Source organism: Chiloscyllium punctatum, chromosome 7 (genome assembly GCF_047496795.1).
Source record: "Chiloscyllium punctatum isolate Juve2018m chromosome 7, sChiPun1.3, whole genome shotgun sequence".
NCBI classification, from domain to species: domain Eukaryota; kingdom Metazoa; phylum Chordata; class Chondrichthyes; order Orectolobiformes; family Hemiscylliidae; genus Chiloscyllium; species Chiloscyllium punctatum.
Genome location: NC_092745.1, coordinates 88,575,058 through 88,601,769, shown reverse-complemented (window position 1 = coordinate 88,601,769; position 26,712 = coordinate 88,575,058). Strand labels below are relative to the sequence as shown.

The window sequence follows — 26,712 nt, the reverse complement described above, 5'->3', positions numbered from 1 at the left end:
CTGTGTTCCTCTAATTGTGGTCTGATCTTCATTACCAATGTTAATTGCTTCATCATCGGTGGTCATGTCTCCAGCTGTCTCAGTCCTAAATTCTGGAATTTCCTTACTAAATCTCTCCATCCCTCTAACTTTCTTTCCTTTTTTAAGGCACTCCTTAAAACCTAATTCTTGAAGCAAGATTTTGGTTCCTTATCCCAATCAATGACTTGATGGCAGTATACTCCTATCAAGTGTTAAAGACTCTTTAAAAATCCACATTGTTGTCGAAATACATGTTGGTTTAAGGCAAATCAAACAGCTAATTTTCAACACAACTCAAACACAAAGACAAAGAAAATTTACAGCTCAGGAACAGGCCCTTCGGTCCTCCAAGCTTGAGCGGATCCTAATCCATTGTCTAAACCTATCGCCCAATTCCTAAGGATCTGTATCCCTCTGCTCCCCACCATCTCATGCATCTATCCAGATGCAACTTAAATGAATCTACTGTGCCTGCCTCTACTACCTATGCTGGCAATGCGTTCCAGGCACCTACCACCCACTGTATAAAGTACTTCTGTGTGTATCCCCCGTAAACTTTTCTCCTCGTACCTTGAACACATGACTTCTTGTTATCGAATCCCTCACATTGGGGAAAAAAAAGCTTATCCACCCTCTCTATATCCTTTATGATTTTGTACAAAGAACAAAGAAAATTTAAAGCCCAGGAACAAGCCTTTTGGCCCTCCAAGCCTGTGCCAATCCAAATCCACTGTTGAAACCTATTGCCCAATTCCTAAGCATCTGTATCCCTCTGCTCCCCACCTACTCATGCATCTGTCCAGATGCATCCTAAGTGAATCTAATGTGCCAACCTGTACCACATCTGCTGGCAATGCGTTCCAGGCACCGACAACCCTCTGTATAAAGTACTTGCCATGTATATCCCCCTTAAACCTTTCACCTCTCACCTTGAACACACGACCTCTCATTATTGAATCCCTCACCCTGGGAAAAAGCTTATCTCTATCTACCCTGTCTATACACTTCATGATTTTGTAGACCTCAATCAGGTCCCTCCTCAATCTCCTTTTTTCTAATGAAAACAATCCTAACCTACTCAACCTCTGTTAAGAGCTAGCACCTTCCATACCAGGCAACATCCTCGTAAACCTTCTCTGCACCCCCCTCCAAAGCATCCACATCCTTTTGGTAATGTGGTGACCAGAACTGTACACAGTATTCTAAATGCGACATTCAAAGTAATACCATAAGCAGAGGTTAGTCTAACTGAAACTTTATTTAAGGTTGGAGGTGATTACAGAGAATGATTTAACATGCTTTTGTTAATTGAGGCTAGGAAAACATTTCCCGAGTTAAGTAAGGTAATTTAACAACTCAAACCGAAGTAGAGACTGAAGGAGTTCTGGATTGTTAAATACAAAGTTCTGATAATGAAGAAATCCTCAGATATCTGCAGATGAAGGATCTACATTTGTTCATCAGATAGTAGTACTGCCCAACTATTGTCAGGAGATGTTAAGCATAGCACAGAAAATTCTTTTCAATGTAGTTTTGTAAAACATGCCATATATATTAGGTGGTTGAAAAACCTCAACGTGCAGTCGAGAACATCCATACCAGTTTTGAAGAACCATTCAGTTAAATGTTAGTAGGTTGTGAAGAAAATGCAGCAGGACAGAAATATATCCTTAGGGACATGACAGCCCAATTTCCAAAATGTATTCTTTGAAGGACAATTACAGCTAAGGTATTAGTAGAAAAATTAATTTACAGAGTGCAAATTGTTATACAATCTGATCAAAGTTCTAAATTTATGTTCAATTTTTTTCAGGACATAAATCAGCAATTTGGGTATAAAATAGTTGTAGTTTACTGCCCTATATCTTCAAACGCAAGTAGTTTTGGAGAGTTACCTTCAGATTCTCCAAACAATGATTAAGGCTTATTATTCAAACGTCCACAAGATTGGGGCAAAGAATAGATTTTGTACTCTTTGTTACCAAAGATTGCCCAGATGAATCTAATGCATTTACTCCATTCAACTTGATTTATGGTCATGAGATTAAAAGGTTAATCATAATTAAGGAAGTAAAAGCTTTGAAGGCAAAAAGATGAATCCTCACTATTAGATTACATGGTCATGGAAAATAGTGCTTAACATTAGCACAATAGCTATACCTTTAACAGATGCTGGTGTTGGGCTGGGTGGACAAAGTTAAAAATCACATAACATCAGATTTTAGTCCAACTGGTTTATTTGGAAGTACTAGCTTTCAGAGCGCTGCTCCTTTGTCAGCTGGCTACCTGATGAAGGAGCAGTGCTCCAAAAGCTAGTAATTCCAATTAAGCCTGTTGAACTATAATCTGATGTTGTGTGATTTTTAACTTTAACACATTTGTTCTGGAAGCAGTCAAAGGTTATCTAGTCAGCAGAGTGCCAAGCAGCCATTAGGATGTTGAGGGTAATCCTAATAAATCAGTGTTGGCCACCCCCAACTTCATGAAATCTTTTAAAATGTCATTTGATACTTAAAAGTTGATAGTAGGTGCAGACTTATTGCAAGATGCTGAATCAGGAATACAGAATCCATTGGGGTATTTTTTTTAAGAAATTCAACCAATATCAGAAGAAACACTCTACATTGGAAAATTAGACTTTCAGATTTCATTGGTTCTTCAAATGCCTTGGTTGTATTGAAATACTAATATGCTCACTGTGACCTGCCAGCTTTATAGAGAAATTTTAGAGTCAAAATACAAGATTGTTTCAATGGACCTTATTGATTCAATCATCCAATGTAAAGAATGTTCATATTATTGGAAACACGAATGTAATTGTTGATGCATTATCTAGGGCATGATTATATGGAAATAGATTAAGAGTTTGAGAACAGTAGGCTATGGATGCCAGGTCATTGAGTATATTTAAGATCGAGATAGGTAGGTTCTTGATTGCAAAGGGGATTGAGGGCTACTGGGAGAAAGCGGGAGAATGGGGTTGAGAAACTTATCAGCCATGATTGAATGGTGGGACAGACTCGATGGGCTGAATGGCCTAATTTCTGTTCCTATGTCTTATGGTCTAAATAAGTGTTAAGAAAATATTGAAATCCTATTTAAGGAATGAATGTGTGAGAATGTAAGTAATTTGTTTTCATGTTGTACGTGTGTAATGTTTTCCTGGTAATGTAATGCATTTAAAACCAGCAATTCCGTTTCTTTAAGGGTGGAAGAATAAGAGGTCAGAATATCAGGGGGACTTTTGCAACTAGAAAATTAAGTGTTGCCTACTTTCGAACTTTTAAATTAAGGTAATTTTGCCTCATATCAGCCCTCATTCTGGTTGATCAGAGTAGTTAAAAGGTGTAAGTGCCAAGAGAAGCAGTGTGAAAAAAAACATACAAAGCCTGCAGGCAGAAATATCCGTCTCTCCCTTTCTGTATCTATGTGGGGAAAAGATAGGAAAAAACAATAATTCTTGCGAGAAAGAATTCATGCATGAAACATCTAAGTATACCTGATAATCCATTGAATTTAAGAATGACAGTTCACTGCACAGATGACAGTGTGTCATAATTGCAAAACTCAAAGATCATGAGAAAAATAACTTTGCACCTCGTGGTCTGGACTTTTAGTCTTCAGAATTTTATTTACTCAGTCTATATTCTTCTTTTCACTCATCTAAACCATAAGTCTCTTGTGTAGGGTTATGGTTTAAGTTGCATAAATTCAAAATCCTTTTATTTTACTCCGCTTGTTAAAATTAAGCATGTTACAATAAAAGGGGAATTTTTAAACCATTACTGAGGAAACCTGGAGTGAATTGCTTTTCTCCCAGATTAGCAGTTAGACAGATAATTTGGTCATTTTAGTGGTTTCATTGACATCTTGTACATTTATACATTATGTGATGGGCTTGTGGAACAGTGGGGTATAATTATTGGTGCAGTCTTCCCATTTAAGTCACGACACTACATAGATTTTGCAATGAATACAGAACACAATACAATTTGTATACATATAACAACGAGGATGAATAATTAGATTGCAGAACACCAGAAGGCTTTTTGGTTACGTGAATGCTTTTACTGTGATCTCCAGTTATTTCTTTGAAGCAGTCAGGCAGCCAAGATGCTAACAGTCTCTTTATCTAGGCAGATAATAGTTTAATGGTCTGCAACAATTTTACTTCCTTATTGTACTTTCAATTCAGCTATTTTCATACATGACCACAGCTAGAAATCATATATTTGCCTGACAACAGTTTCACTATTAATATTTTTAATATACCACCCTGCTATCAAAATGAAATCTTTGTCATCTGATTCATGGATAGTAATCCTTTGTTCTTCAGGCAGGTGAAATGTCTATGCAACATTATGTGCTATGCAAAAAAAACCCTCCATTTTAAAACCCTGAATTGTTGGAAGCTCCCATTTTGTCACATAATTGCCATAAAAAGACCATTATGCAGAACAACAATAACATCTTCATCTGTGCCACACTTCAACCTATTTTTGAGCAGCATTTCATAATTGCCTCATGCATAAATGATATTTTTGCTGCTGACTTGGCAATGATCAATATTGAAATTGTGTCATGTTTGTTTCCCATTCTTTCAGCTTGGCTATCAAAAAAGTGATGTTTAAGTTTATTTTAGAAATCAGGTACTGTTATTTATAGTAAAAACACATTCTGATGAAATATTAGCTACGTATAAAATGGAGTTGCATGTCTAGATCAACCAAATTGTACAATATGTACAGGTCATTCTGCAAAAGCACACGTTTCATTAATGCAGATTTGCTGCAACACAATTGATGAATTGGGGACACTGTTTCTAAAGCATGAACTTTTAAAATGTGTGTTATCATAATTACAGCACCAACACTTTAAGCACTGTTTCCAAAGCACAATTTTTCTATAATGTGGGGTTGCACATGAACGCAACTATCACATCATAGAAGAACTACCTGACATCTATTGCTAATACTGGGTCCTCGTATGATTAGGAGAACAAACCACCCACCTGTGGAAGCTGGTAAACCAGTAAAACCTGGCAGCATTTGCTGAGCAACCTTCTGAGGGCATGGGAAAGCTATATTACTTACAGTTTTTCCCATGAAGTTCTATAAATTGTGGTGTACCCATGGATAGTAATCTCCTATTCTGAAGAGGCTCCCAGGACCTGAAATGTTAACTGTTCTCACCACAGATGCTGCCAGACCTGCTGAGATTTTCCAGCAATTTCTATTTCTGCTTCAGGGATAATAGGTTCATGAATGAGCCCGATTGACATGCTGCTTCAGGTGGCTGGGAACACTGCATCAGCCTGATCTGTCCCCTGATTTAATTGAGTATGTTTTTTCTACTGTCTGGAGATTGATGCTGAGCTTTTCCCTGATTAAATGACCCTGGCTGCCATGTTTTCCACTGTAGTGGGCTGCATTAATTCCAGCCTGCCGTTTTCTACTCCAGCATGAGAGACAATTATTTGTATCTCCTTTTAAACAGGTTGGACAGATATATTTTTTGTAAAATAATAGTGACTTTGAATGCTGCAAATTTGAAGGCAGGTGCAATGAATAGAATAAGAGGCTGCTGGGTGTTGAACCCATGACCTTCCTGTCTCTGTCTGAATTGAGGCCAGGGAAAACAGTCATGGATGGCCTTCTCACCACACCACCAACTGAAGTCCTTAAGTGAGCAATTAATGCCTACTTAAGAGCCCTCTTCCCGTAGACAATATATTTGTGCTCTTGGCACAATGGCAGTGTCCCTGCCTCTGAGCTATGATGCCATTATTCAAGTCCCATGTGCTCCAAAGGTGTGTAATGACAAATCTGAACAGGTTGATTAGAAAATACAAAAAGACTAGACACTAGTATTCACCCAGAGGCAGGCAGTGAAGCACAGTGTGGAGACCTTGAAAACAATCTCTGTTGGCTTTGCTTACAGGGTCCCAGGAGACATTCTTTATTTAAAGGCATTCGGTAACTGATCAAGGAATCAGGCATTAGGAAGTGGGGCTTACTGACCTCTAACCACTGTCTTTGTTGTTGATACTCTGTCTCTCCCTCACATATCCTCCACCTTGTGACTCTGATCCCACCCTTACTTGTACCTGTGGCCTGAGTCTCTCAACAATCCTATGTCTTTGAAGTGCTCATTGCAAGTAGTGTGCCACTGCTCACATTGGTGCCTTCTGAAATATAACAACTGCTGATCTCGGATTGTATAGCATCTGTTGGAAGCAAGATTTCCACCACAGGATCCTGAATAGAATCCACTGCTAGCTACTTAGGTTCTTGAGCAGCACTTAACACTGGTGGATCTTCCATATAAGCAGCAGTGTGGGATCTCAGCATCTGTTCACTCAGCAGGTGAACATTAAGTATAGTCTTTCCTGTCTGTAAACCAGCCTACATTTTACTTTAAAAAGCACTATCCATGTATTGCAATATAGACAGTGCTTTAAAGATTTGACCATCAGCAAAACCACACACTCTCTAGAAAATATGTTCTAACAAACTGTTTATTTGTCTTTTAGCAACAACGGCGTCTTGACCTCTTGACAATAACAAACCCTGGTGAGTAGAAATGCTGGTTCATAATCTTCTGTTTTATATAAAAGCTGTCTAGATGTGGGATTTTCCCTGACACTAAATGAAACAAACTGTTCCCCTGACAAATTTTACACTGCAGTGGGTGACAGTTATATTAGAAGTAACTTAGCCCTGAGCAGTTCCATGTCTTTGGAGCTGCCTATCTGGACCTGCAGTCCTAGCATTGTTGGGTTGATTTTATTCTGTCTGAAGTTATGCCCTGGAGGAGAAGGAGCTTTTTTTTAACTGCCTATTCTTGAGGAATCACAAGCAATGTGTTTTAAAACTCCATGTTTTTACATGCTTTATTAATATGATAATAGTGGCATTCCCAGTAAGGTGATAAATTTCAGTTAAGCAAATATCTGTTGTCAATATATGTGCTGAATGAATTGAAGTTGAAACTGTAAAACTATTCTCTCCATACTCAATATACTAATTTAAATAATTTTGGCTGTTATTTTCTGTTCAATTAATTGATTTTGAATTCTTTGAATCAATGTTCTTGTTTATGATACAGATTTTATGTAAATATTAGAACTAAAAACAAAACTGAAAAGACATAAATTGGCTGAATTGAGAATGTGTTGCTGAAGTTGCTCAGAGTTGAGGATATGTTACTGGAAAAGCACAGCAGGTCAGGCAGTATCCGAGGAGCAGGAAAATCGGCGTTTCGGGCCAGACCCCATCTTCAGGATGCTGCCTGACCTGCTGAGCTTTTCCAGCAACACATTCTCAACTCTGATCTCCGGCATCTGCAGACCTCACTGTCTCCGTAAATTGGCTGAATTTGAGTTATTTTGTAAAATGTCTGAATTTAATTTTTTGGATTCAGTTAGCTGTTACTTCAAAAAAATTTCAGTTCAGCTAATTTACTGTAGAATGTCAAATTCTCACAACATGTTCACAGTCAATTTGCTGGAATTTGTACAATTTTGTCCTTCTTTTGCTGCCCACAACACGTGCTAAAAGAATGATATATGCGATTATTTACTGTGCTGACATTAATGAATTAAAAATGCTAGTTTACATCTATAGCAAAGTAGCAAATATTTTCTTATTTTTCTTTAGTTGTTAATGAGTTAATTTTCTTGAAATTTTAAGTTGTAAAATATTGCAGTAAATATTACAAATTATGTTTTGTTGTGGAGGAAGCTATTTTGTACAGCGAAGCCACACAATATTGTGTTGTGTAAGGTTGAACTTTTGCATATTTGGATAGCAATGAAATGCAGTTGGGCTGTTGCATCATTGGAAAAAAGGAGAGGCAGGAGTTCCACCTTCTATGATATTGAGTTCCAACTATGCTGTAAATTACATGGTTATGGAGGAACATGTTTGGAGCCATGAAGGTGGTCTGTTGTAGGAACAAGCGTTAATTTGCTGTTGTGTAAAACGGCAGTGGCAATGTTAGAGAAAACAAGTAAACTGACCATTGGACACCTATTCTAGTAACAGTGCTGAATGAGTACTACATCTGTGTGAAGACACCTGAACCATCTTAGAGGATCTTGGATAGATGGTAGAGACAGATTCCAATGCATTACACACTGCCAAAATCTGTGAAACATTCAGCAATATCTGTAAGCAGCAGAAATATCTGCATTCATCCATTCTGAGCAGGGAAACTTCTGAATGAGTCATTACATCAAATTTTAATAATTTGGACATTGAATCTTAGAGTTTGGGATTATTTGGAGAGAACTGTGGCCACAGGACTTCAGCCAACTTTAGGGTAACTGTCATTCAGTCTCAAAAGTTTGCTCTGGAGTCTGGTGCACAGAATCTGGAAATGTTTTGACACTGTACCTCATTCAGGAAAAACTGTGCTGATGTACATAATGCTAATTTTTAGGGGGGATGGTATAGAGAGGCACGCACTGGAGTTGGGATCACCAGCCCTGGAAACAGTGCATTTTCAAAGCCTATTGTTCTAAGGTGGACTAATTAGCCTCACCTCGATTTTCCAGTTAGAATAAGGACTTTGAGAACTCTCAACCCTTACATGCCTCATCCCCCCCATGCAGAGTACCTTTTCACCATGGCCTTTCATACCCTCCCTCTCATTCTATGCCCCTCTATCCACCCTCATGGCACTCCATAGCCCCATATCAACTCATGATGCTCCACTTCTCCCAAAGGTTTTCTTGACAGCTACTTTTGGAATCAGAAGCATTCTCTGAGCTGCTACCTCACCTTTATTCTAAGCTTTTGTGTGGTCAGGTCATGGGTGATTTCCATATTCAGAAATCTTTAAAATTTCATTAAGCTTTCATTTTTTTCCCCCCACCTTCCCATTCAAACTTTGTAATGGCCAGTTCTCTTTCGCTTTCCTTTCAATTACTGTCTCCATTGCTCTTTCATTCTGCTTTGATTCCAATGCATGTTTTCTGTTATGTCTGAGTCTTGTTTTTCATATCTAACTGAATGTTAGTTAATTCGAGCAGTGACACATCAACTTCAGGCTTCCGCCTTGTAATTTTAGTACAGGGAAATTGCTCAAAGCATCTTATCCTTTTCAGGTCCTGCTTTTATTTCTTCCTTCAATGATCTGCTAACTGTCTTGGTGTAACCATCACAAAGATTCGATGCTATGATGCACTGTCATGTCTCCTACTCCCAGAAAAATGTTAGCAATAGTCAATGCAATTTTGAAATTCTGATCCATATAACTTCCCAACAGCTCTCCCACTTTATGTCCAGTAAATCCATGTACATATTTCTTTAAGGATTCAGAGATTCTTCTTAAATTCAATGGATTTTTTTCCAGCCAAAGGCCTGATTTTAATATGATCTCAGCTGATGGTAACACTAGAAGTGAAACTTGGCTCGATAGACCATAAACTTTATTTTTGGAATTTGGTTACTGTGGTGGCAAACAACTTAAACTCATTAACAGTTTTGTATGAATGTTATTATACAAAATAAAAGAAATACAGGTAGTTCTCCTATAACACCGTAGTTGTGTTCCAGCGAAACATCGCTTAATAGAAAATTGTTCAATATATATAATGGGTTCAATGGGAAAAGTGGAGTTATGGGCAGACCAGCAAAAAGTATCGCTCACAATCTCTCAAAAGTTACTTAAAAGTCTAACATAAAGAATTGTACAGCCTGAATGAAAATTGAAATCATATTTATTAACAAAACAGAAGTAAATTTAACACAGTACATTTAAAAAATGTCAAATAGCTGCTCTACAGTACCTCTCATAGAAAGCTGCTCTGTTGGCAGCTGACATTGGCACATGTGCAGAATGGCACAAAGATTGGTGCTGACATTGCGCATGCACAGAATGGTGTGGAGACTTTGGCGCGGAAATAAGCGCATGCGCGGAACAAAGCACACGAACCGATCCCCCGCTGGAATTACGCTAATGCGAAAACATGTAAGCGTTCTCAAAAATACCGTTCCCTAATGGGGCGGCACAGTGCCTCACAGCACCAGGGTCCCAGGTTCGATTCCAGCCTCGCGTAACTGTCTGTGTGGAGTTTGCACATTCTCCCCGTGTCTGCGTGGGTTTCCTCTGGGTGCTCCAGTTTCCTCCCACAGTCACAAAGATGTGCAGGTCAGGTGAATTGGCCATGCCAAATTGACCATAGGTGTATTAGTCAGCGGGAAATGGGTCTGGGTGGGTTACTCTTCGGAGGGTCAGTGTGGACTTGTTGGGCCAAAGGGCCTGTTTCCACACTGTAGGGAATCTAATCTAATTCTTCAGCAGCATTATAGCCAAATCACATTGCCAGAACACACATTATCCAAGAACTACCTGTACAAATAAAACTATGCATATATGAGACAATTTGGTAAGATCTTATATAAAAAAACTAAAAGGAGGATTCAACTCTTTTCTCAGCAACATCTTTCAACTCCAGTAAAACTGCTTTTTCTTTAAACCAATATTGGAAGGATGTTGTGAAACTTGAAAGGGTTCAGAAAAGATTTACAAGAATGTTGTCAGGATTGAAGGATTTGAGCTATAGGGAGAGGCTGAACAGGCTGGGGCTGTTTTCTATGGAGCGTCGGAGACTGAGGGGTGACCTTATAGAAGTTTATAAAATCATGAGGGGCATGGATAGGATAAGTAGACAAGGTCTTTCCCCTGGAGTGGGGGAGTCCAGAACTAGAGGGCATAGGTTTAGGGTGAGAGGGGAAAGATATAAAAGGGACCTAAGGGGCAACTGTTTCATGCAGAGGATGGTACGTGTATGGAATGAACTGCCAGAGGAAGTGGTGGAGGCTCATACAATTGCAACATTTAAAAGGCATCTGGATGAGTATATGAATAGGAAAGGTTTGGAGGGATATGGGTGAAGTTCTGGCACATGGGACTAGATAAGGTTGGAATATCTGTTTGGCATGAACGAGTTAGACCGAAGGGTCTGTGCTGTACATCTCTATGAGATTGTGAGCATTTCCTTTCACAAAGTAATTCTTTGTATTTGTCCCTAAAGATGTATTGACAGAAGCTAATGCCTTTTCTTACTGAGCTCTAAGAATAAAACTAATGTGTGCTAAAACAATTTAAAACTTCTTTCCAGTCTGATAGCTTGAAACTGATAAAGCTAAACTATCCTTCCATTGTTCAGGATCTTTTCTTTAGAACTCAATCTACTTTTGACTGCTGGGGGAATCCTATGGGGACGGAACTGGTTAGCACTGCTGCCTCACAAGTTTGATTCCAGCATTGGATGACTGTCTGGGTGGAGTTTGCACATTCTCCCCATGTCTGCATGGGTTTCCTCTAGGCTAGGTGGAGTGGCTATGATAAATGCGGGATTATGGTGATGGGCTGGGTCTGGGTGGAATGCTGTTTGCAGGGTCGGTTTGGACTCGGTAGCCTGAATGGCCTCTTTCTGCACAACAGGGATTCTGTGATTCCTGGTCTTCTCTTCTGGTGGTAAAAATGTAGTCAAAGAAAAGCAGCAATTATCTCACCAAGTAGTTTGTTGAGTCATTTGGCTTAATCACGACTTGTTGGGAAGGCTGTCTTTGGCTCGTTGTTCTAAGTCACTTTCTGACTCGCCCTTTATAGTACAGATTAGATGTTTATATCACTAAAACATGACATGTACTTTAAAATCCAAGTTCCTAAGTGATATTGATAATATATATATTAAAACTTTTATTACGCAAATATATCTTCCATTAAGTAGGAAGACCCAAACTGCACACTATATTCCAATTACTGGCTATAATGAGCACGTTAACGTTCAGTTACTCATTGACAAGGCCAGTCCCTTTCCCTCCACTGTGCAGATCTTCAAAGTAAGTGTGTGGCATTGACTTCTGCAAATGAAAGAGTCAATCAATCTGCACTGGATTCAATGTGCATGGACTTTCCACTTAGAGAGAACATTATTCCTAATCTCTCACCACTGTTGATTTTTGGTGGTTCCGTTACCTAATGTAGCAATTTTTGGATAGTTCATTTAGTTAGGGAACTAGAATTGGCATGAGTTTTATTGTCACATCTACTCAAATGAGTACAGCGAAAAGTTTATAAGTCACCACTTGTATTGCTGTCTTACATACAAAATACCTAGGTACAGACTCTTCAATACAGGTTTTTAGGAGAACTCCAGCATTACAGATTGTAGAAATAAATTGGAAACTACAGAAATAAAATGTTCAAAACATTTAAAACATGTCCACGCCGGCACCTAGCCCTCCCAGTTCACATCAGGCCTTGATTCCAGACCACTGGGCTTCACCTCAAGATTCTTGAGGCTGGGAGACCACTCTAGAGTCATGTCAGAGGTCCGTACTGAGGCTATGCCAGCCAAAAGGCCACTGTAGGCTGCCATGCTGAGCCAGGAGACTGCTATGATGGACTGGGGAACTGCCACACCGGGGCAAGAGGCCACCACACCAGGCAGGGAGATTGCCACAACGGGCTAGAGGACTGCCAGGTCAGGCCGAGAGTTTGTTAAGAAGCAACAGTTTAAATGTGATACGTTAGTTAATTAGACAAAGCAAAGTATACAACCATGACAATGGAGTATGTTTCACTAATAGAATGTATTCATAGAATGTATTCATCTCATTAAAGTTGTGAAGGCAGTATCCTGCTCTCCAGCCGAGACGTTAGGGAATTCCTCCCTGCGTGTTTCTTTTCCTCTAGTCCATCTTTCTTCTGGAAAAGACAGCTTTCTGAGAGCCACGTGATGAAGATTGCCCAATGAGGACTATTACCTACTGGGATTGCCTGATGAAGACTATTTCTGAACACTATTTCTAGAGGCAGGTAACTTGCACTGTGTCAATCAATTGTCTGAATCCTTTTGGCCAATGATCATGGCATTGGATGACTATTGTCCCCTTGGCCACCTCCATTTGAAAGTTAGTTTCATTCCTTCTAAGAACAAATCTTATTTTTGAAAAGATTGCACATACAGAAGGATGCCATATTGTCCAATGAGTCCTTTGTTTATACTTATGATAGGTGAGTTACTACTCTAACTCTAACTCTAAATGAGGTCTTATGATGCATAGGAAATATGGAATACTAAAGGCCCACAGTTTTAAAGGGACCCCAATCATCTGTAACAAAAGTAAGAACTATGCCCTGCACCTTCCCACCACCATTAATCTCCCTTAATACCTGTCCTTGTCTCATTCCAGGAGGAAATCAGTCCACAATAATCCTGAAAGATTTATGATGGATGGGGTGGGCTGGTTTGTATTTAGATCCTCACCTCTTGTGAGAGATAGATACTGAATGCCTGGCTGACAGTATCCAAGCCCCTGGACTGTCATAGATGGTTGCCTTCATTTTATTGTGCCATCTCCCTTGATTTGGGGCTGCTGACAACCGTGGCAGATTTTCTAGCTTCGTGACTGCTTTAAATGGCAAAGCATGATGGAAGTATTGTGAGCTGCATATCACTGCCTGAAGGCTAAGGTGCAAAAAGAAAAGGCAATGCAAGGCAGGAATGCCATAAGTATGCAGATAGGCTCAAAGTGAGTGAATGCGAGGATAGATGGAGATGCAGCCTGGTCCAGTTGATGAGCTGGGTGTGTCTCCCTAAGCAGTAAGTACCTGCTGAAACATTACAATGAAAGTTGCCAGTGCCTCCTGAGGTGCGGCATTGAAGTGCAGAACTATACCATAAATGGATCAGAGATGTGCCATGAGTGCTGATAGAGGCTGGCACATGTTCACTGTCAATGCCCATGTACATAAGATGCATGTGGCCATCAAGAGTGCCTTGAAGTGCTGTTGGATAGTAACCAAAATGGAAGCTCTTCACAGTTTACAGCGACCTGAAGTGGCCAGATTCCTGCTCTGACTACCATGTTGAGAATTCTCGGCATCTAGTTTTCTCCCAGCAGGTAGTACAATAGAAAGCTGTATTCATGAGGTGATTTTTTTCTGTCCGAAAATTTTTTTTCCTGTCCGGGAGCAGCGGGAGACACAATGAAGGTGACGTGGAAACCAGAAGGGTGCCAAGAAGGTAAGGAAACTGCTTAAATACTTACCACAGCCTTCAGCCTTTCTCCTGTCCAGGAGCAGCGGAAGACACAGCAGAGGTGACATGGAGACCAGGAGGGTTCTGGTAAAGTAAGGACTTAGTATATATTTGGGCAGCGGCTTACCAGAAGAAAACAAAGCAAAGTTTTTATTTTATATTTTTCTTTCTTTTTCATATATTTAAGTGCATTGTTTGGTTTTAGTTAGTTGATATAAAGCAAAGCTTACAATGACAGGGGACCTCAGACCCGTGACTTGTGCCTCTTGCTTGATGTGGGAGCTCAGGAACATGGCTGACATTCCTGACTCTTACACTTGCAAGAAGTGTATCCAGCTGCATCTCTTGTTTGACGGCATGATGGCCCTGGAGCTGCGATGGACTCACTGTGGAGTATCCCTGATGCTGAGGAGGTTGTGGATAGCATATTTAGTGAACTAGTCACACTGCAGGTTAGAATTGCTGAGGGAGACAGTGAATGGGTGACCAAAAGGCAGAAAAAGAATAGGAAGGCAGTGCAGGTGTCCCTTGCGGTCATCTCCCTCCAAAACAGGTATACTGTTTTGAATACTGTTGGGGGAGATGGCTCGCTAGGGGAAGGCAGCAGTTGCCAAGATCATGGCACTGTGGCGGGCACTGCTGTTTGGAAGGGCGGGAAAAAGACTCATAGGGCCATAGTCACGGGGGATTCTCTTGTAAGGGGAGTAGGTAGGGAGTTCTGTGGCCGAAAACGGGACTCCCGGATGGTACGTTTCCTCCCAGATGCTCAGGTCAGGGATGTCACCGATCGGCTGCAGACCATTCTAAAAGGGGAGTGTGAACAGCCAGTTGTCTTGGTGCATATAGGCACCAACGATATGAATAAAAAATGAGATGAGGTCCTGAAAGAAGAATTCATGGAGCTAGGAGAGAAGTTAAAAAGGAGGACCTCAAAAGTAGTGATCTCAGGATTATTACCAAATCCACGTGCTAGCCAGCAGAGAAGTGAAAAAATAGGCAGGATGAACACGTGGCTTGAAAGATGGTGTAGGAGGGAGTTCAGATTTGTTGGACATTGTGACCGGTTCTGGGGAAGGTGGGACTATTTCAAAATGGACGGTCTACATCTGAATCAGACTGGAACCAATCAATGTCCTTGGGGGAGTTTTTGCTACTGCTGTTGGGAAGGTTTTAAATTAATGCGGCAGGGGGCTGGGAACCACAAGAGAAGACAAGTAGACAGTGAGGTGGAAACTGGAGACTGTAAGAATCATAAAGATAGCATTAATAAGGGAAAGAGTAGGCAGAGAGCAGATGAACACAAAAGAATTGGTGGCCTGACTTTAATGCAAGGAGTATAGTGTGTAAGGCAGATGAACTTAGGGCTTGAATTGGTGCCTGGAAGTATGATGTCATTGCAATCACAGAGACTTGGTTGAAGGAAGGGCATGATTGGCAACTAAATGTTTCAGGATATAGACGCTTCAGACAGGACAGGGAGGGAAATAAAAGGGGGGGGATGGAATTGCATTGCTGGTCAGGGATGATATCACGGCTGTGCTAAAGGAGGGCACTATGGAGGGCTTGGGTAGTGAGGCATTATGGGTGGAGCTGAGAAATAAGAAAAGTGCAGTTACATTGTTGGGGCTGTATTACAGGCCTCCCAACAGTGAGCGTGAGGTAGAAGAACAAATAGGTAAACAGATTATGGAAAGATGTAGAGGCATAGAGTAGTAGTGATGGGAGATTTTAATTTTCCCAACATTGACTGGGATACACTTAGCGTCAGAGGTCTGGATGGGGTCGAATTTGTAAGAAGCGTCCAGGAGAGTTTTCTAGAGCAGTATGTTAATAGCCCGACGAGGGAAGGGGCCACAATGGACCTGATATTGGGGAATGAGCCAGGACAGGTGGTAGAAGTTGCGCTGGGGGATTTCTTTGGGAACAGTGACCACAATTCTGTAAGTTTTAGAATACTCGTAGGTAAAGAAGAGAGTGGTCCTAAGGGAAGAGTACTAAACTGGGCAAAGGCCAATTATATCAAAAGTAGGCAGGAGCTGGGAAATATGGATTGGATATAGCTATTTGAAGGGAAGTCCACATTTGATATGTGGGAGGCTTTCAAAGATAGGTTAAAGATAGTACAGAATAGACATGTCCCGTTGAAGGCAAAGGATAGGAAAGTCAAGATTCGTGAACCGTGGATGACAGGAAAAATTGTACAACTAGCCAAGAGGAAAAGGGAAGCATACCTAAGGTCCGGGCAGCTAAGAAAATAATGGGCCCTGAAGGAAATCAGAACAGTAGGAATCAAGCGGGCTAAAAGGGGTCGTGAAATAACTTTAGCGAGCAGAATTAAGGAGAAGCCCAAAGCCTTTTATTCTTATATAAGAAGCAAGCAGGTAACTAGAGAAAGGATTGGTCCACTAAAGGATAATGAAGGAAGGCTGTGTGTCGAACCTGAGAGAATGGGTGAGATTCTGAATGATTACTTTGCGTCAGTGTTCACTGAGGAGAGGGACATGATGAATCTTGAGACGAGAGATAGAAGTTTGAATAGTCTGGATCATGTTGACATAAGTAGGGAAGATGTGTTGGGTAGGCTAGAGGTTATTAAGGTGGAAAAATCCCCAGGACTGGATGGGATCCATCCCAAGAGGGAGGCAAGAGAGGTAATAGCTGAGGCCCTGACAGATATCTTTGCGGTATCCTTAAATACAGGTAAGGTGCTGGAGGACTGACATGTTGTCCCCCTCTACAAAAAGGGTAGTAGTGATATTCCGGTTCACTACAGACTAGTGAGCCTGACATCAGTGGTGGGAAAGTTGCTGGAGAAGGTACTGAGGGATAGGATCTGTTTATATTTAGAAAAGAATGGGCTTATCAGTGATAGGCAACATGGTTTTTGTGTGGGGGAGATCGTGCCTTACCAACCTAATACAGTTTTTTGAGGAAGTGACCAAGTTGATGGATAAAGGAAGAACAGTTGATGTCAAATACATGGACTTTAGCAAGGCATTTGTTAAGGATCCCTATGGTAAACTAATAGAGAAAGTGAAGTCACTTGGTGTGCAGGGTGTTCTGGCTAGGTGGATAAAGAACTGGTTGAGCAGCAGGAGACAGAGAGTAGTAGTTGAAGGGAGTTTCTTGAAATGGAGAAAGGTGACCAGTGGTGTTCCACAGGGGTCAGTGCTAGGGCCACTGTTGTTTGTGATATACATAAATGATTTGGATGATCATACACTGTTGGTATGATCAGCAAGTTTGCAGATGACACAAAGATTGGTGGAGTAGCAGAAAGCATAAGGGACTGTCAAAGAATACAGGAGAATATAGATAAACTGGGAGAGGTGGCAGATGGAGTTCAATCCAGGCAAATGTGAGGTGATGCATTTTGGCAAGTCTAATTTGAGAGCGAATTATACAGTGAGTGGAAGAGCCTTGGGAAGCCTTGATGAGCATAGAAATCTAGGAGTGCAGGTCCATTGTACCCTGCACAAGTGGATAGAGTGGTCAAGAAAGCATATTGTATGCTTGCCTTCATTGGACGGGGCATTGAGTATAAGACCAGGCAGGTCATGTTAAAATTGTACAAGACATTGGTTCGGCTGCATTTAAAATACTGTGTACAGTTCTGGTCACCACATTACCAAAAGGATGTGGATGCTTTGGGGAAGGTACAGAGAAGGTTTACGAGGATGTTGCCTGGTATGGAAGGTGCTAGCTATGAAGAGAGGTTGAGTAGGTTAGGTTTGTTTTCATTAGAAAAAAAGGAGATTGAGGGCGGAACTGATTGAGGTTGATAAAATCATGAAGGGTATAGACAGGATAGATAGCGATAAGCTTTTCCCCAGGGTGAAGGATTCAATAATGAGAGGTCACGCTTTCAAGGTGAAAGGTGAAAAGTTTAAAGGGGATACACACGGCAAGTACTTTATACAGAGGGTGGTGGGTGTCTGGAATGCGTTGCCAACAGAGTGATGGAGGCAGGCACGGTAGATTCATTTAAGATGCGTCAGGACAGATCATGAATAGATGGGAAGCAGAGGGATACAGATGCTTAGGAATTGGGTGACAGGTTTAGGCAGTAGATTTGGATCGGCTCATGCTAGGAGGGCTGACGGGCCTGTTCCTGGGCTGTAAATTTTCTTTGTTCTTGTTCTTTGTATATCTGCGTGACTAAGGCCATTACCAAGCAACAATCTCTCTTAATGATCAGCCTAACACTGTCGAGTGAGAACCTCTCCTTCACTCTGGCAACTCCTGAAAAGATTCAATGAGTTTTACCCAACATCGAGATAGGCCACATTTCCTGCCAAAATCCATATCGTTTAGGCCGCTATAAATTCTGATGTTTTTACTTTGATACAGGAGTTAAATATAATGATATCGATTGTGAATAGCTAAAATCCAAACACTGATCCTTGCATCACTCCACTGGTCACAGCCTGTCAACCTGGAAATGATCCATTTATTCCACTCTCTTTTATGCCCATTAAATAGTTCACAATCCATGTTCATAACTCCTTGTGCTCTAATTTTGTTTACCAAGAACATCCACTGACTTTCCCTTTACCAATTCAAGTAGATTCATCCTTAAAAAAACTCCCAAAATTTTGTCAAACATAATTTCTCTTATATAAATCCATGATGACCCTGACCATTATTTTCTGAGTCCTATTACCACATCCTTTGTTTTCAATTCTGGCATTTTCCTTATGGTTGGTGTTGGGGTAAAATGTCTTTTACTTGTCTACTTTCTCTCTCTCTTACGTACACATTTAAAGTTATTTTTACCACCTTCCAATCTTCTGGGACCATTCTTGAGTCTAAAGAATTTTGTAAGATGACCACCTAATTACTTACTGTCTCTTCAATAATCTGGCCTTAGGGCTACAGGTCCAGAGGATTTATCTACTTCAAGTCCTCTTAATTTCTCTAATGCTGCTTTATTTTACTAATATTGATATGTTTCAGTCCTTCATTTACACTGGTCTCTAGTCTCTATTCTTTCTGGTGGGATTTTAACAATTTCTTTCTGTGAAGACACACATTGCCTGTCTACTGTCTTACCTTTTTAATGTAGTTTCCCAATCCACCGTTGCCAATTTCCCCTTTATAGCTTCAGAGTTTCTTTGTTTAGATGCTACTTTCTAATTGTACTACATCACTTTCAACTTAAAGTAAATGCTCTCATATTGCAGTCATGCTTTCCTAAATATTTCTTCACAATGCAATTATTAATTAGTCTTTTTACATTGCACAATCCAGGATCTAAAATAATGCATTCCTACTTGATTCCTTAACATACTGTGTAGAAAATGACCTTGCATGCATTCTAAGAATTCATCCTTCACAACATAGGTTTACTTACGTTTCCTTGGTCTATATGTATATTGAAGCTCCCTACAAACACTATTATCCTTTTCATACGTGCTGTAATTCCCTGAAGTATACTGCATCTTGTGGTTGGCACATGCTGCTGCTACTATGCACCACTGATGGAGCAGGAAAAGTTTATAATAATTCAAGAAGACCAACTGGAAAGGAACATCATTTGTTGTTTAACATCAAAATAAAGCCACTTCTCATGGAATGCATGTCCCAGCCCGGGACAAATTGTTCTGCAGACCCATCCCTGGGTCTGCATTTTTTCTCTAATCAACATGTTCAGTGATGTTATTGTATACCTCTAGAGCAGATGTGATTTGAACCTAGACCTCCTGGCTCATAAGCAGAGATACTACCACTGCGGCACTATCAGAGCACCATGAGAACTATCCTGGGTCTGCTTCATTCTTTTTTAAATTAGCCTATTCAGGGATGCATTACACATCTCTGGAGCAGGTGGGACTTGAATCCAGGGATACAAACACTGTGCCACAAGATCCCTACCTAGAAGTGGGCAAACGTGCAGCCGTTAAACATTTAGCAGTGAGGGCAGGATTCAAACTCACACACATAGAACACAATGGATTAGCAGTCCACCGCCTTAACCTACTACTGTGCCACAAGAGCTCTTTCCCTGGGTCTGCTATGTTTTGTAATATCCAGAAGTGTTACCACACACAACTGAATGACTTTCCCACCACCAAATCACTGTGTGTATTTTTTATCTTTAACTATTAAACACCTGGGTCCAGTTTTTAACCCAGAAGTGTCATCACTCACAACTGAATGAGTGTCCCACCTCCAAATCATTGTGATTTTTTAAAAACTATTAACTGCCTAGGTCTGCTTTACTTTTAGATATTTTCTAACTGGATCTGCTTTTTTTTATTTTCTATACCCAGAAGAGCTATCATGCACGACTTAGTGATTTCCCCACCACCAAAATACTCAACAAGCTCCAGAGCAAGATTAATTAGTGATTCCCCATGGGCCTTGAAGGGTTTATTATAGTGGTTACTGCACTGAGCAACTGAGTTACTTGAGCCTGGCAAGTATCAAGCTTCTTGACTGTTGTTGGAGCTCATTTAAATCCTCATTAATTTATTTTCTTTCCAATGTGTCTCTCTCTATTGCTGTCAGATTCTTTCAGACTGACTTTGAATCAGTGAGATTCAGTGATATCCTTGGAAAACCTTATGATGTACGATGCATTTCTTTGACCTTCTCCCCTTTCAAATCCCATCTTTATAGTAATACTAATTATATGGACCTTGTATCTTCTAAACCTCCAACACTTTTTGGTGTTGGAATTAAAGGGCCAGTTTAAACTAACTCTTTTTAAAGTGTGGTATTCCTCACATCTTTCTGTAGGACTTGAAGGCTAAATGTTTATCCCATGATGCTCTGCTCATTGTTTACAGCTATGAACATCCTGCATTTTCTTCTTAGATCAGCTTGTGTCTTGCTCTTCCAATTCTAACCAAGCCACTAGCTAGGCATCTCACATTAACCTCTTTATATCTTCATATCACTTTAAATCATGGTGTTCCAAAATCAAAAACTTATGTATTTCATATGTGTAACACTTCCCTGTGGCATTACCATAACAAATCCAGTTACTCACCACATCATCTCTAAAAATTCAGTCCCTTTGCAATGCCAAAAGTTCTTAAATTACTTTAATTGCAAGTTGGGTATCAAGCATTTTACATGATACATATAAGATGTGTCTATGTAGTACTAAGTTCCTTGTAGCACTTCAGTACTTGGTTGTTTTAGAGTGGAACACATACTAATTGTCCTCACTTTGCACAGTCCAGTTTGGGATTCTGGCAGCCATAGGGATTTTACCTGTACATCCACCAATATCATTAATTGTATCCATAGCTCCCGATGCTGCCTCCTCTACATTGGGGAGACTAGACGCCTCCTAGCAGAGCGCTTTAGGGAACATCTCCAGAACACCCGCACCAATCAACCCCACCACCCTGTGGCCCAACATTTCAACTCCCCCTCCCACTCTGCCGAGGATATGCAGGTCCTGGGCCTCCTCCACCGCCGCTCCCTCACCACCTGACGCCTGGAGAAAGAATGCGTCATCTTCCGCCTCAGAACACTTCAACCCCATGGCATCAATGTGGATTTCACCAGTTTTCTCATTTCCCCTTCCCCCACCTCACCCCAGCTTCAACCTTCCAGCTCAGCACTGCCCTCATGACCTATCCTACCTGCCTATCTTCCTTTCTACCTATCCACTCCACCCTCCTCTCTGACCTATCAAATCCATCCCCACCCCCATTCACCCATTGTACGCTATGCTACTTCTCCCCACCCCCACCCCCCCTCTCATTTATCTCTCCACTCTGCAGACGGCTTGCCTCTATTCCTGATGAAGGGCTTTTGCCCGAAATGTCGATTTTCCTGCTCCTCGGATGCTGCCTGACCTGCTGTGCTTTTCCAGCACCACTCTAATCTAGGCTCTGCTTTACAGCAGCTGCAGTCCTTGTTTTTACCTAGTTGATTATAACCACACAGTTACCTTTCTAAAGAGGGCAAGCTTTATGTGTTGTACTGAAAGCAGCTGGTGCCAAGGTGCACCCCAGTGAAAGGCTGCTAGGTTTCTGAACTTCATGATTGACAAATCTATGTCCTACAAACTTAGACAGTGGAGTCAGTTACTGCTCTGTTGTTAATCGATTAATAGCTGACAAGCTATTGTAGAACCTCATACTTCTTTATAATATGATACTACATTCCTCAGAGTAATAAGTAAGGAACTGAGCATTGTCAAATTGCCCACTATGGAATGTTAATGACTAGCTCTGTTCAGAGCAAGGACTTTTATCCTGCTGTAGGAATCTGACAATTAACTGTAAATTAGAATCAATTGAGTGATTCCCAAGAATACTGAAATTGTTTATAGTAAAATAATGTATTGTGATAGTTGTTGTTTAGTTCCATCTTTACCAATGTATTAGTTCATTTTCTTGTGCCTGCTGATTAAAGAAGTACAAACAAAAAGATTTAAACACATCACACTTCATATCACTGCTTCTCTGGAGACCAAAAGGTGAAGCAAAAACATGAAACAATTTATTCTTAATGTAGCTCTTTTCATATCCTGAATGTTTTATATTCATGAAAATATGTTTAGCAATATCAAAATAATGAAAATGGAAAAGCTCTTAGCCTCAGAGGAGATTATTTATGTACTAATGGGTAGACACCTGATTTGAAAGTAATAATTTAAATGTGGTGATTGTGATAGCATTTGTCTGATTTCCATGTAGCAAATTTATGTGTATTTGCATGATGCTATGCATTAAGTACCATCATTTCATGGAAATAACCTACTCAAAAGTATGAAGTTCCTTCCTAGATTTGTTTCTTTGTACTGAATAGAACTTTGATATAATCATGTATTATATAATTTAGCTAATATCAGGAATGATTATATGATGAATTGACCAGATATTTCATTGGATTACAGGGTTTGTTTGGGTTGTGGTATAGTGACGTGGAGAGACAGAGATGTAGGAGATCTTGGGGAAACAATGTGCGGAATGGTCAGACGCTGAGCAGAAATTAGGAAAACAGTAGGGGAACTGATTCATGGCAAAGTGGAAAAATTACTTTCATGTGAGGAAAGTTGGAGCAAGACATTGGAATTTTGGAAGAGAATTTCAAAAGCAGCTTCTGCTACTGATGATGCAGCAGAATAATTGAATGTTACAGCCCAAAAACAAGCCGTTTACTCCATTAAGTTTGTGCAGCACTTTTCTTCAAACAACTCTTCTATCTCCTGATGATCCCTTATATCTTGTAATAGTCATGTTTTTGGAGTATGCATTTTTAAAAGTACAATTGCCTTTGCTTCAATAACAGATTTTTGTTTTTCTCTAACATTTTCTCTTTTATTCTTCTGGTAATTATCTTAATTGTGTACCCCCTTATCGATTCAGCAATCATTAGAGGGAACATATCATGTATCCTAACCCTTCATTATCATCAGAATCTCTATTGGGTCAATCTTTAACCTTCTTGGCTGTAATTAAGAAAGGTCTTACCTTATTGCCAGCTATCTGGTGTCAGGTATCTCAGTTGGCTTAATGGCTAGCTTGTGATTCAGACTGATGCCTGCAATGTAGAGTTGATTCCTGGACCAGCTGAGGTCACCATGAAAGCCCTGACTTCTCAAATACACTCTTTACCTGAGTCGTTAAGACCCTCAGGTTAAACTCGGCACCGGTCATCTCTTTGTAATGTTGGAACACAGTAGTGTGTTGAAATGGCAGGCAACTGGAAGTTCAAGATCATTTTGTGGACCGAACACAGGTGTTTTGCAAAGTGGTTGACCATTCCGCACATTGTTTCCCCAAGGTCTCCTACATCTCTGTCTTGGCCTTGCTACAGTGCTTCAATGAAACACAATTCAAGCTGGGAGAATAACACCTCATTTTCCTCTTGGGAACGCTACAGCCTTCTGGACTCTATATTGAGTTCAACAGTTTTAGACTTTGAGCACCTTCTTCCATGTCCTTAGCCCAAACCCCACACACCAGGCTTTGTCTTCACATGAGCTGCTGCCACAACCATCCCATTATCAGCTCCCAATAATCCCCTTTAGCAGCTATTCATTTTCCCAGGCTGACCTTTACCCATTCCTTTGTCTGCCCAACCGGTTTTCTCTCTCTCTGGGCTCCCTCTCCACCTATGGTTTACTCCTTCTCCCTCCCCCACCCCTGCTTTAGCATATATGCCAACCTTTGCCCAGCTGCAATTAGTTCTGAAGAAAGGTCACTTGATCTGAAATGTTAATTCTGCTTTCTCTCCACAGATGCTGCCAGACCTGAGTTTTTCCACCAATTTCTGGTTTTGTTTCTGATTTTCAGTATCCCCAGTTATTTGGGTTTTTTTCAAAATTACAAGGTGTTGGTTTTACACTGTTCTTACAATTCCCCTTCAATACACAGTCTTTAAACTCTTCTTTCTTGACTTCCTTTTCTCTTTCCTTACTGATTTCCTCTGTTTCTAATTTCTCCCATTCTACTGCAAATTTAATTTTTCACATTGCAATTTAGCTTTCCTTTCTCCTCCTGATTCAAGTTTTTATATTTCTCTTTGTCATTCAAATTCAAGTTTCTGTAGTTCTCTTTCTATTGGATTCTATTCTATATTGCTTGTATGTTCAGTTTGAATGAGCAAAAGTTTCCCATTTTCTTCTTGAAGCTCTGGTACTGAGTCACTACTTCAACAATCTCTGCTGTTGATTTCAAATTTGATCTGAATTTGATATGATCACTTAGAATCACTAAACTTTTAAAATTACTTTTAAAGGACAGGAATAGCCAAAAAGAAAGAAAACTGATGAACAATATTTTGTTTAAATCACATTAGAACATTTGCTGTAGCAAGTCAGCTAAGATCAATATCATTCAAGAAGTAAAGTGAAGGATATTTTAAACAAAGACTTCATTTTAAGTAGCCAATATAACAAAGACATGCTACATGTAGTTAAGTTATAAGCACTTGCATTACTTCCCAAAAAGTAAGGAACAGCAAATAACCTCAGTTTTTTTTAACTTGCCCTCTGCAACATAGAAACACTCTGAGCTGTCATCTCCGTGACAACCTCAAGACACACAGATATGTTTCATCATCTGATTTTATCATATTTAGGATATAACTAACCCTCTTTCAGGATACTCCTCAGGCCACTCTGATCTTAGAATGATATCACATGCACCTTTTCTCATAACATAATTAACTTTAATTATCCTGGGTTGACTAAGTACCTTTTCTCGGCAGGAAGCAGATCCACCTTGAGTCTCCATTCATTCAAAAGGTACCTACCTTCCTCTGATCCAGATCACAAATCCTGGTTCAGCTCTCCACAAAATTAAGAAACCGTGTTCTGATAAACACATTTTATTTTGAAGAATGTCAACATGGAAAGTCGCACCATTTTATGGTTCTGTAATCTTCAATTGTGTATATGCCAGTTGTAGTGAAAAAAAAGTTGTATTTGTGATATTTCAATGAGGATGAATAGGCAAGGTGATAAACCTGAATGAGTGAAATATATCCTGAAGGCAGTGCAAATAAATCAGAATCAGAAATTAATCTAATCTTAATTTCACATCAAACCCAATCCGGAAACCAGTTACCATTTTTATTCAAAAATGTAATTGATCATTTTGCTTTGATGGGGAGTCTGTATTCCTGTCTGTCCCTCCAATATCTGCTCCTACTCACTTTTGATATAGACCTAACCAGGCAAAACTTGCTGTCTTTGATGGAGTATATTTGCACTGGTGGATACTACATGTGAGCCACATGATAATGCTCCTCACAGTGCTCAACCTATTTGAGAACTCCTTTTGCTGCAGCTCATGTCATGCTTGAAATACCTGTGAGCAATGAATGGTTTGAATTAAAAGTAACATAGGAAAAGGATTCATCATTGTCCATATTCCATTTTGTGGTGGCAGCAAATCAGCATGATTGATTATTATGTAATATGTGGCTCTGTGGTTTCTGTTTCTGTTGTGAGGCATTTAGGAGGCACCCATCTCTCTGTCCCTGATGGTAATGCATGCTGCTATGATGGTGTCCTGTGCCTCAATCAAGATGACTATCACAGAAGGAGGATTTTTTTTCTCCCTGTCCTTAGAGATGTGTGTTGTTTTCTGCAGCAAGGAGAGAAAACAGTCATGACTGTGGGAATGTATTGTGTGGAATGGATGAAGTGACAACATTTCTGGAGAGTAACTGTGAGTGAAAGGTGTGAGATGGCATGAAGATAAAGGTCAGTGATGTCAGATGGAAAGCTTTGAGACTGAGCAATGAGTGGAGCTGTGAGTTGTATAGGCTGAAGAATGTCGTATAGAAGAAAGCTGGGGAATGCAGCATGAGGGGCCTGGCATCTGAAAATGGGATGCCACCAACTATTCCTGCCCTCATGATATCTGTAAATCTCTTTTTGCATGGAATCCCTGTTTGAGGCATGACACCCCTGCTCCTGATTTTTGTTCACCACTTCAGCTACATCAAAAGGCTTTGAGAAGCTGGTCTGTTCCTCCCAGTCATAGCAAAAACACATCTCTGTGGCCACTTCCACAGCAGGACCTCCAGGGGAGTCAGGGAATTGAAGTAGGGGGCAAAGGTGTGTGGATATGTGGATAGCCTTCCATCTTCTCATAACCATTCTTTTGTTTTCTGCAGCTTCTGGGACCTATGTAGAATGCAGCCAGTCTGTGATC

At 40.3% G+C, this 26,712-nt stretch overlaps 1 protein-coding gene across 1 annotated transcript in view; it reads left to right on the top strand.

Moving 5' to 3' along the window:
• Window positions 1–26,712, top strand: part of agbl4 (AGBL carboxypeptidase 4) — an 855,821-nt gene that overhangs the window by 452,032 nt on the left and 377,077 nt on the right. The window contains exon 6 of the mRNA XM_072574259.1: window positions 6,554–6,593. Coding sequence (XP_072430360.1) covers window positions 6,554–6,593 — 40 coding nt within the window. The remainder of the gene's footprint in view (window positions 1–6,553; window positions 6,594–26,712) is intronic.